Source organism: Trachymyrmex cornetzi, unplaced genomic scaffold, assembly GCF_001594075.2.
Source record: "Trachymyrmex cornetzi isolate Tcor2-1 unplaced genomic scaffold, Tcor1.1 scaffold979, whole genome shotgun sequence".
In the NCBI taxonomy this organism is placed as follows: Eukaryota; Metazoa; Arthropoda; class Insecta; order Hymenoptera; family Formicidae; genus Trachymyrmex; species Trachymyrmex cornetzi.
In genome coordinates, this window is record NW_017300332.1 from 130,854 (window position 1) to 142,495 (window position 11,642).

General features: G+C 32.5%; 2 protein-coding genes across 2 annotated transcripts in view; both read left to right on the forward strand.

Annotated features, from left to right (window-relative positions):
• The first annotated feature begins 211 nt into the window (after nt 1-211).
• LOC108769985 (arrestin domain-containing protein 17) lies at nt 212-4,564 on the forward strand. The gene is made up of 7 exons (XM_018521256.1): nt 212-881; nt 1,812-1,967; nt 2,486-2,697; nt 3,058-3,240; nt 3,358-3,569; nt 3,713-3,912; nt 4,088-4,564. Exons 1-7 carry the CDS (start codon nt 767-769, stop codon nt 4,219-4,221), a joined length of 1,212 nt encoding a protein of 403 aa, XP_018376758.1. The 5' UTR covers nt 212-766; the 3' UTR covers nt 4,222-4,564.
• A 5,218-nt stretch (nt 4,565-9,782) lies between these two features.
• The window catches only part of LOC108769992 (potassium voltage-gated channel subfamily KQT member 1), a 13,088-nt gene continuing 11,228 nt past the window's right edge, over nt 9,783-11,642 (forward strand). Inside the window, exon 1 of the mRNA XM_018521264.1 lies at nt 9,783-9,976. The gene's annotated coding sequence lies outside the window, so the exon portion shown is untranslated. The remainder of the gene's footprint in view (nt 9,977-11,642) is intronic.

The window sequence follows — 11,642 nt, forward strand, 5'->3', positions numbered from 1 at the left end:
CCGTACGCTCACCATACTAATACCGTGTAGGTATTTGTCTACTGGGTAGATATATATACTATATGTACATTTATTTTGCGACACTGTTGGTAAATTTGCAGTAGTGTTGATCTGTAGATTTTCTCAGTACTTGCAGTGAATAATACGAAACGTAACCAGTGCTGCTATCTTACAGCAAAATTATAACACATTTTCTGTGTCATTTGATAACTACCTGCATGTTCACATTATGTAATGAATAAAATAAATGTTGGTGCACTAATATACAGGGTGATTTTGCTAATCCCGCCTACTCGGTCTACCTCCTCATGTTAATCACATGTGGTCCCAAAAAAGGGGTGTAAATGCTTGTGAACCAGGTTGCTCCTTTCGTTATTTCGTGTTGTTCTCTCGTTTTAGATACAGCTGCAAAACCACGTGATCATATATAGAACAAGAAAACGAATGGAGAACGAATGAAGTGCGCAATAATTGGCAATAATACTTTCATTTTACGCATGCACTGGTACCAGAGTGAGGATCGAGTGGAAATTTTAGGCTAGAGGGATTTTATTATATATCAAGAAAAAAAGATAGAGAGAGAGAGAGAGAGAGAGAGAGAGAGAGAGAGAGAGAGAGAGAGAGAGAGAGACGGCTAGTATCTTTTTGTTCAGCAAAAGTTGTACATACATCGTATTGTGTAATGTGTGTGTGTATGTTAATGTAGTGAATAATAAACATAAATTAAATAATCGAAGTGTCGTAAAGAACGAAAAAGCAATCAATAATGGGCCTCAAGGACTTCCGAATAGCATTTGACAATCAATGGAGCACGTATTATCCTGGACAGACGGTGACAGGGAACATTATTATTGTCCTGGACAATACAAAAAAGATTCGCGGTGAGTATTAAAATGACAATCGATTATATAGGCAGAATATAATTTCAAAATATGTATGTCTTTTCAGAGAATGTTATAATGTACGAAAAATATTTTTTAAAGTATTTTAAAATTTTTTGGAAGCGTACAAATATTTAAAAAACATTTATAATGTCTTTGAGACATCTTATGCTCTAATTTATTTATTATGTCTTCAAGATATTGTTTTAAAATGTCTTTATTTGAAATCACTTTTCAATGTTTTATAAAAAAATTATGTAGAAACTTATAATTAACAAATTTGTAATTTTTAATGATGTGTAATGATATAAACAATATATCAATAATTTAATATTTATTTAATTTATGTATCCTTAACGTTATTAACAATTTATAAATATATATATACGTACTATAATTTTGGAGTTTATATACATATATGTACATGCATATAACGAAATATATTCTGTGTCTACTGATTTCGCAAGTGATCGTTTTCTATTCTTACAATGTGTGAGAGTTAATTATAGAACTGTCACACATACTCCCCCATGTGAAGTCTCTCTACTTTGGATACTTTGTCTCCTTTGAGCTTTATATCGTTGTGTAATGTAATACAATGAAAAAATATTGAATAATTTTTTAAAGAATAAGAATTTCTACTTTATTTAATAAATATAAATCTCTTACTTTTTTTTTAATGAATAGAACACTTTAACAAGTCGAGCAAATTAATGAAATAATTTAATAATTATATTTTAATGTCAAATGATAAAGAATAAATCATAGATAGATTAATAAAACTGAATAAATTGATTAAAAATTAATTAATTAAAAAGGAAGAAAGAGTTGATAAATTAATAATAAAAATAAGTAGTAGCTGATATTTTGCTATTTTCAAGGTGTTTTTTAAACACAGTATTTCTAATGTTTGTAATCTTTTTTATGCAGGTATAAGTGTGAAGGTAAAAGGTGAAGCAAATACTTGTTGGGCAACTGAAAAACAAGAAATGGATGAGAGAGGACAATACCGGGATGAGACCCAAACTGTTACAGCGCACGAAGAATATTTTGAAACAAAATATTATTTGGTTGGATCGGCCTCGGGTAAAGCTAGATTATTTACTCATCAATAATACAAAATTGAAATAAAATAATACGTGAAATGTGTTAAAAGGTAAAACCTATTAAATCTTGAAAATGGTGTTATTAGTAAAAAAATTAAAAAATGAATGATTTATTATTGAGATGGACATTTTTACTTAAATAATGAATTAACATATGAAAATACACATAAATATTTCAAAAGAATTTATTAAAAAATTGATTTATGACTTATTTAGTTTAAATTCTTTAAAAATTCTAATTTTTTTTTTTACTTAAAGATTTTACATTCAAATGTCTGTAACATATATTTATAATTAACTATGTACATATGTGTATGCTTTATGAAAGATGAATTTAACAAAAGAATAAATTTTATTTAAAACTTTGTTAACTAGAATTTAAATCTGAATCATCCATTTTATTTAACTTTATTCATTATTACGCACAACTGTATATTATAACTTTCTTATTTATACAATTTTAATATATTATTTTTTAAATTTATATTTTTTTGTTAGGTGGAGAAATTGAAATACAATCAGGAGAACACAAATTTCCATTCACTTGTACTTTACCGACAAATTTGCCAAGTAGTTTTGAATCAGACTTTGGACACGTTCGTTATATCGTCAAAGCCACACTAGATCGGCCCTGGAAGTTTGATCAAGATGTTAAAAGTCCTTTCACAGTTATCACTCCCTTGGATTTAAATCGAGAGCCCAGAGCAGCTGTATGTACTTTTAAATACATTTTATATTGAATTTAATTTAAATCAAATGTAGAAATTATATTGTTAAAAGTAAAGTAACCTTTAGTAAGTATTTTAATACTATCAAAGTATTTTAAAACTATAAATTTTGCAAAACTTTTAGAATTGTGTGATTATATTATTTTTAATAATTACAAATTTATTATAATTATAGAAGATATATTAGGAAGTAATTTTACAAATAAATTAAGTAATTTTAATTGTGTCACACATAAGATTTTATTTGTCATATCGTATTACAGTGGTACTTGGGGATTAAACTAAAATGTATTTCTATTGTAATAATACGAATTATAATAGATTGTAAAATTATATTTCCAGGAATCCGTACAAGACGAAATGAGTAAAACGTTTTGTTGTTTATGTTGTGGTACGCCACCTTTGACCGTAAACTTTTCATTACCGGTTCGAGGGTATGTGCCAGGACAATCTATGCCAATCAAGATTAACGTCGAGAATTTATCGAATGTCGTTGTGAACACCGTCAAACTCGTGCTTTGTAAGGTATGCAATGGCAGTTCATGATTGAACTTTTTTTTTCATTGAAACCATTCGAAGACCAACATTTCTCAAAATAGTATCTTAAGACTAAACAACCTTTATACGTATCGTGAAGTTCAGATTGTGACCTTCCGTGCTACCACACCGCACACGGACACTAAAAAGGAAGAAATTGTGGTGATAGAGATCAGTAAAGGACCGGTCGAAGCCGGTGGAACTACCGATTACGAGCAACATCTGGACATTCCGCCTCTTCCACCATCGAATCTCACTAATTGCGGCATCATCGATCTCGAATATAATCTGAAGGTGGAAGCATGTGTTGAAGGATGGTTAATACCTTTTTCATATATAATTTAGATTATTTTAATTATTATCAATTATATACTGTATATAAAACAGCTTATCCATTTTAATCAGTTCTTTATTCTTTTGTTTTTTTTTTAAGTAAATCTTAATTTGCAATATTTTGTAGGTATCATCGAAACTTATCCGCCAATACACTTATCTTCGTGGGAACGGTTCCACTCGTAGTTTATCATGTTCCGAGTGCTCCACCGGCACCGGCGGGAATGGACGGTGACTCAGCGAAGCCACCGGAAGCTGGTTTTGTTATGCCTTCGACAAATACTGCATTGCTTCCATTACCGGAGTCTCACTTGTATCCAAACTTACGTAAGATTTGCACGATATTAATGTTGTTTTTCCATATAAAAGACAGAAATACAAATGACAGGATTCTTTTGATAAAACAATGTACGAGATATTTTTACATCATTAATTCTAACAAAAAAGCTTTTTACAAAACTAATTCTTTCGTAAAAATTATTAAAAAAAATTTTTCTCTCAGCTCCGCCGTCCTTCGAGGAATCGTCACATGGCGCCAGAAATCTTCGTGACCGCGGAGAATCGGAATATGTTTACGGCCTGGCTAATCATTTTGCACCAAAATATCCAGTATATAATTTTGCACCTGCGCAGTAAGAGAACGAGAAATATTGCTGTATTAATTATTCCAGAATTTTGGAATGCGTATTTTGCTTTTCTGCTAATATAAATTTTGGCGCACATGAATCTCTAAGTATTTGTACTCAACTTTAAATCAACTTTAAGTCGTTCCTGCTCGGAAAATTAAGATATTATTTATATTCGAGATACACGTATCTCAATTACAAAACGTACAATTTTTAGTGTACATGAAACAAAGAAATCAAAGTGATTTAGCATTTAAATCTTGTATAAATCTAGAATTTACGAAAGGAATTACGACAGCTTACGAGATATAGATATATAAAAACTATACATATTTATACAAATAAAAACAAGACAAGAATTTAAGAGCTATGCTTTTTATATGATTTTTAGAAAAGCACATTTTCAAAACAATACTATTTGTAAGTATATTCTGTGTGAACATACATTATATACATATATTTTGTGTAAAAGTATGTTAGTTTTAAATGAAAGATTAATAAACATATGATTGTATTGTATACTTATGTAATAATGTAAGCAAAAATACATTTTTAATATATTAAATTAACATCAAGAGGAAACATTTTATTAACAATTCCTTTCTAATAAATGGATTCTTTACTTACATAAGAATAATTGACGCAATATCCCTTTTAAATAAAATCATGCCTTTTTCCTAAATTAATTTTTTTATTCCATTTAAAGCATTTGAAAGCAACAACGAAATTCACTGATTTATATTAATCGGCTGAAATAGACACCAACGCCTCTGAACTTATGGAGTAAAATTACTTATAACATATCTGAATCGCTGGTAAGTTATCGTCTGGACTGTATCATAAAATAAGTTAGTAATTTCTATAGTTTTAAATTGTCGATTTGCTATATTTTTTACAAATATAATGTAAGGCGATTTCATCATTTTTATGGTTATTTATTAACTGTTATACAGATTACTCTAATAAATGTTTTTACTGACAGTAGAGAAGAGAAAATATAGTATGTAGTAATATCCCCTAAGTATAGAGGTGCTAGTGCCTAATTCTCATTGTTCTCAATGTATATATGATACATATACAAAGATACTTTGGTCAGGTCAAACGAAAAAAAAGAAGAAGAAGAAGCGTTTTGTTTTACGCACAATGCGCCTAATGTATCATTTAATTCTTTTTTAATATTCGAACAATAAAGTTTATACGGAACGACATATCTCTTGTCACAGAGATAAGTGGTATTGTGGTCTATTGCAATGTATAGTAGATCGGAAATTCACTAGAAGATCCAAAAGAAGAAGGAAGATATAGGTACGATCGGAGAGATGCTATTAGCGCGTTAATTGAGTCTATCTTCATCGTTTATCAAACAATAAAACAAAGATATAGAGTGACATAAATAGCGCTAATATAGCGTCTTCCCGAACGCATCGTATATCTAACAATAATAGGGAGTTTTTGCAATACCGTTTATCCCAGATACGGTGAACGCTAAAGTCATGTTATCTTTTTCTTCGCACCTAATTAAGAAAAGGATAACGTGACTTTAGCATTCATCGTATCTGGGATAAACAGTAATGTAAAAACTCCGTAATAAGACTCGCAACGCTCGCATTATTTGTTCTTTTTAACGTTTGATAAAGAACAAGAATGAAATGATTCCATGAGAGTTGCGAGCGTCAAGTGGAATACACCTCTAATCATATACAAGGTGTCCCAGAATTCGCAAACGGATTGCACAGCCAGTAATTATATGTGCCAGAAGAAGCAACTTTTTCCTTTGGCAAAATATTGCGTTCAAACAGAACTTTTTAAATGAGAGCAATTTTAAGCTAAGGAATGAGCGCTCCACGTTATGCATGGATCAAGGGCGGTATGGGTGTGTACGTTATTATTTTATTAATATTTTTTGATAAAGATTTTATAAAACTGTAACATGATATCTAAATATTTAAATACCATTTTGAATACAATTTATTTAAGAAGAGAATATTTTCTAATCGATATCGCTGAAAAAATTACTGAAAATAAAATAGTAGATTAGACAACTCGTGAATAATTTTAACACCTTGTTTAAATTGCTTCTTCTGGCACGTACAATCTGTGCAATATACGGGATGTTCGCGAATTCTGAGACACTCTGTATATCTATGATATAATCGCAATATATACATGACATAACTGAGTATAACAATCTCTGTACACGGTAATGGCTATACGATTGGAAAATTACTGATGCACGTTATATTTTTTTCCATGAAAATTTTGCAGAGATAACAGTTGTGCCGTTATCCAGCCTAGATCCAATGTATACATTTATATAGTTTGTTAAATTGTATTTATCTTCTGATCTCGACAATAAGACATGTCTTGAAATCGTGCCTCATTTCCCTAGTTTTACATCGTCACGTGTGGCATTATCTTAATCGTAATATTGATCTAGACATCCCTTGTATCTGGTTCGATAAATTTTTAGAGACTTGAATGATGGTAAATTTACAACTGTGAATTTTTTAGATGAAAAGTATATGCAAAAGATTAATTAAGTTGAATTAACACAGCGGTATATAAAAATTAAAATCCAACATGATGTTAGAAAATACAACATTGTTTTCAGAATTTAATTCCATGGCAATATTTTTCAAAGCTTTATTTTTAGAAGAAGAAAAAGTTGATTTCATCCCTTTTTAATTAATCATCTCTTTCCTTGTTAGCAAGAAACATCAAGAATATACACACGGGCCTAATCGATAATATATAGTGGACAATATTACATATATCACGGGACATTCTTGCAACCTTGAAATGAAATATTCGTGGTCTAACTTTTCCGCGGATGCTCAATCAACGAGGTGAATGGATTCCGGAGAATCGCCTGATGTAACATGTACCCAACATTCGCAGCCGACCTGTATCGCTATCGAAGGAAATGGTCGCACACATGCCTGCGCAACATTATTAGGCAGTATAGTATTATCTTTTTTTTGCAATGTTTATTTGCAATATTACTGGCGATGGACGTATGCATACTTAACGATTTTTTTTCTAGATCTTTGATAGCCTTGCTGATAGTTTTTTTGATGGACAGATTGATTGCGCGCGACATAATACTGCTTTATTGACAGTGATATTTAGATGAATCATTAATGCTTTTGTATATGTATATACTGACTACTATATGTTAGCTTCGCTAGAGAAGATACTTATGCTATCAATTACGTAAGAAGCAAAAAGTAAGCATCGACATAGGCCTTCCTATGACAAGTCGTAACTCGTAAATCCTATCTGTATGGAGTATTTATGGCAATTTCAATCCTTGTGATGCGACAGCAAAATAACGCAACGAAGTTAAAAGAACTTGGAGTAAGTTTGAAGTAACTTGCTTCAACTTTGAGAAAAAGCTTCCCAGACAACACAAAGTATCCAAAAGAGAGACATAAGATGTCTTTGGCGTCTAAAAGACGTCTTAAAGACGTCTTATGTCTCAATGTGTTGTCTGGATTGTTTTTGAAATATTTAAACATTATTTCTTTTAAACGATCGAGTTTAACAAAATTTGGCAGGTTATAAAATTGGCTTTTTTAAGCTATTTTTTAAATTTGCTATATTTTTAAACTTTAATTATATATTTCTTGTAATATTACGATCTTTATTTAAAAAAATTTAAATTTGAATTTGTTTTTTTTGTTTAATAAATTCGAATTAATTAATTAATTAACATTATTTAAATAATTATGCTATATATTACATGATCATACGTGTCAAATTAATCGAATTGAAAAGAAAAACATTTTAAATGAATGCAAATAAATATAGCTTATTTGTAAGATAAGCAACATTTTTTTTCGCATCGGCAATCAAGGCTGCGACTTAGAGCAAACTTTAGTTCCGAACTTGCGAGGTCGCAGTTGACTGTCTGCGTTTCGACCTCGTCGACGATCGATAATTTAAACCATATCGATAAGCGGAAACGTCGCGCGCGCGCTTGAATGCAATGTAGAGTGACGTCACGTATTCCAGGCTCGCGGTAGTCACGGTGTCCTCGTAATACAAAGTAAAACATAGCATGACCAAGCAGAATCTATAATCACCGCGTTTCGTTCCGTCGATCAGTTTGTAACGGAGATTCAACGGACAGGCATGTGATTAACTAATAAAGGAGGGGGAAAGGACCCCGTAACGATTAGTATTCATCGAATGATCCTGTAATAGAACCATTGAAAAGTTGGCAAGACTGTCCATCATGTAGATTCAACTCCACAGTGTGATCCTTCTTAGGGGTTGAAAGTGCCGTATATACTCCTGCAGGTGATTATATATGTATGTCGGCTTAATTGTTGTCTCTATATTATCTTTTTTTTTATTTTTCTTCAAAAAAGTGGATTATACCATGCAGTCGTTGTCATGCGCAAATGTATTTTGAATACAGAGGAAGCAGGTGAAAGGAAATTGCGTTGAGACGCGAGTCGTTGGTCTTTTATTAATTTTGAAAATGAAAAATCAATTCTGTGTGAAAGGATAAAAATGCACGATTTATGTGTTGTACATTTATTAATTTTTTAAATACATTTTTACACAAAAATTTTATTTTTATATACACGACTTTAACGCGTCACTAAAATATTTTTTAAATAAAAAAGTAGGTTATTTGTGTATTTATTGTTATTCGCAAACGTGTTTCGAGATGAAAGGAACAGAAAAAAAAATTATTTGCAGAGAATCGCTAATAACGTCTCGTCCCAAAAATAAAATACAGATCACGCGTAATTTCACGTTATCAATTTATTTTCCATTCAATATAATTCTAATTAATTTTACTTTTATTTCCAATGAAATTCCAAGTACAATTCTATCTTTCGAAAGCTCTGGACTAATTATTAGCTGTTGTTAAGCAGATAAATTTGATTTTTGCATATTTTTAAATTTTTTAATTTTTGTTTCATTCTCTGGCCTGGCGTTATAATTATAAAATTTCGTTATGCAAATTGGTAATTGATTGACATATTGTTATAGAGTGGGACGTTCAACGATGGGTGGTATAGATGAGGGTTAGTAGTCGAAGCCTGGTTTGCGCCGCCCTTGCATTACGTGCCGGCACGTGCGCGGTACGCTACGGCGCGCGTGCTACCCTCCTGTCAGATTCGCTCGTTCGTTACAGGACGACTGAGGACGACCCGCCACCTGGTCGCGGAAAAGCCGGAGTCAATGCCGTCGGGTTCGTTCCGTGACCGGGTAGCAGTGATGGTTGACGGCACTCGTCGAATCTTCCGCGGCATGTAATCTCGTGGCGTGGAATCTCCTTCGTATATTCTCGTAGTAAGAGGAAAGGGCGAGTATAAAGACGCGGCGGGCGCAAGTAGGCAAAATCTGTTCGGCCAGCTATAGGCGAGCGAATCGCGCTTGACCGCGCTGCAAGAATCGTAAACGCGCGCGCGATAAGCGAGAGAAGCACGTGTCGTTTGCATGTGGGTAACGTATGTTATCGCGTTGCCGTTATCGCGCGTCGAGTGAGCGTATCTCACGGAGCGTCGCGTCGCGTCGCGTTGCGAGCCGATTACTCGCTCGCGAAAACGCGGCGAATCGATGCCTCAATTGCCGCCGCGTCGCCCGCGCCGCGAGTCGGAGCCGCGAGCGCCGAGCAGCTAGCACGCGATTGTCAGCGATTGCCGATCGTCCGCTTGGACCGACGAGGACCAATTCAATCTCTGCAGCGGAACGAGTTCCTGGAGCATCGCGCGAGCTAGGACCACTTCGGCTTCCTCTTGCAACAGGTACGAGATTCGAATCAAAACGGTCGAATCTCGAAACGATCGTTCGATTTGTTACCGATTAACCTAACCTATGTCGATATATTACTCTCGCATCTCTCAGCGCTACTTTTTTTCATTTTATTCTTAGTGCAAATCTCGCGACGATGGTATTAAACCGCTTGACGATAGAGATTGTACAATTTTTAGTCCGTTTTTTAAATCCGTTCAACGTTTCTTCCATTAAGGTTGATATAAAAGAGAAAACATCTAATTTTTAAATAATCCTTGTTATTATTTTCCGATCCGACCGAAAAGTCGCGCAAACATTTTATCATAAAGACAGCATGGATTGCTTTTTTATCAAGTGTCAAACACCTTACATCAACAAGAAACATTATCACTTTTTTATAAACTCATGGTCGCTTTATTTATACTTAAGTCTGCTTTCGAGGAGCAAAACATTACGGGAAAGTCGAATGAAAACACGCGACATCCTGCATGTGCATGTCGAAGCGTAAAGATCACAGGGTTTTGATAACCAGGTAAACATCCGAGACTTATCGTTCGTCCTATAATCTTTAATATACATACATATATATATATATATATATATCATCGTATAGATTACAAGATTGTGCCGAAACAGCATGACGAAACGTTTTTCCTCGTGACTCACGCGACGTACGCTAAGTAAGTTGTCCATAGAAAAAAACGTAGATTAAACAACATTTGCATTTCTTATTACGTTAATGTTAAATAGAATAATTAACACTAAGTAATCTCGCTGGAAAAGAACGACACTTTTTTTGTCTGTAGTATAGTAATCTTTACATACATAACAGTGTGTATGTCTTGTCAAGTGATTCATCCCTCAGGAAAAAGTGTTTTTCAAAATATACTGATTAACTATTCTGAATAGTTAATTAACTATATGAAATATCATCAGTTACTGAATAGTTAATCAGTGTATTAAAATACTTTTTCCTAAGGGACATTTATTTCAACAATTATTTTTACAACATTATTTCATATTAAGAATTGATTATATAGAGTATTGGTATATTAATCAATGATTGTGTATTATCCATCTTTTGTAATAATATTTACAAACGAGATGGATGATTTCTTGGAAGCTAAACTTGGTTTTAAGCTAAAAATATGTATGTGGATTTCATCATATGTAATATTTCAAAATATGTAATTGTATTTTATGCATTCATAATTACAGAATTTTAAATAATCAGTATTATATAGATATTTTAAGAGTACCTATTCTTATATTGTATTCATATTTATATCTTGAAATACGAAATTAATAATTAGAAAACAATTGATTGCATTACAGATAAATTCTTTATTCCAACTTTGTGTTTTTATGCTTTTATATTATTTATTTTCAAATATTTACGTCATCTTCGCTTTATTTGTTAGTAATATTTGTTAATTACGTATCATATTTATAGTCAAATATTTGCATTGTTTTCGCTCCGATAATGGAATAATGGGCCCTCCACTTCCACTAGTATCAACTTTACTAGAAACCCCTTTTTTTATACCGTCTCCAATTTGTCGGCACGTATTATTAAAAAAAAATTCTTTGTGTTTGTTCGAAACAACGAGATGGTTGCGCTCTCTCTCTCTCTCTCTCTCTCTCTCTCTCTCTCTCTCTCTCTCTCTCTCTCTCTCT

Bases quoted from the DNA above. Each gene is read 5' to 3' on its own strand.
- LOC108769985 (XM_018521256.1), top strand. From the start codon at position 767: ATGGGCCTCAAGGACTTCCGAATAGCATTTGACAATCAATGGAGCACG. The intron at 2,698-3,057 runs GTATGTACTTTT...TTATATTTCCAG, and splicing joins ATCGAGAGCCCAGAGCAGCT to GAATCCGTACAAGACGAAAT. The intron at 3,913-4,087 runs GTAAGATTTGCA...TTTTTCTCTCAG, and splicing joins TCACTTGTATCCAAACTTAC to CTCCGCCGTCCTTCGAGGAA.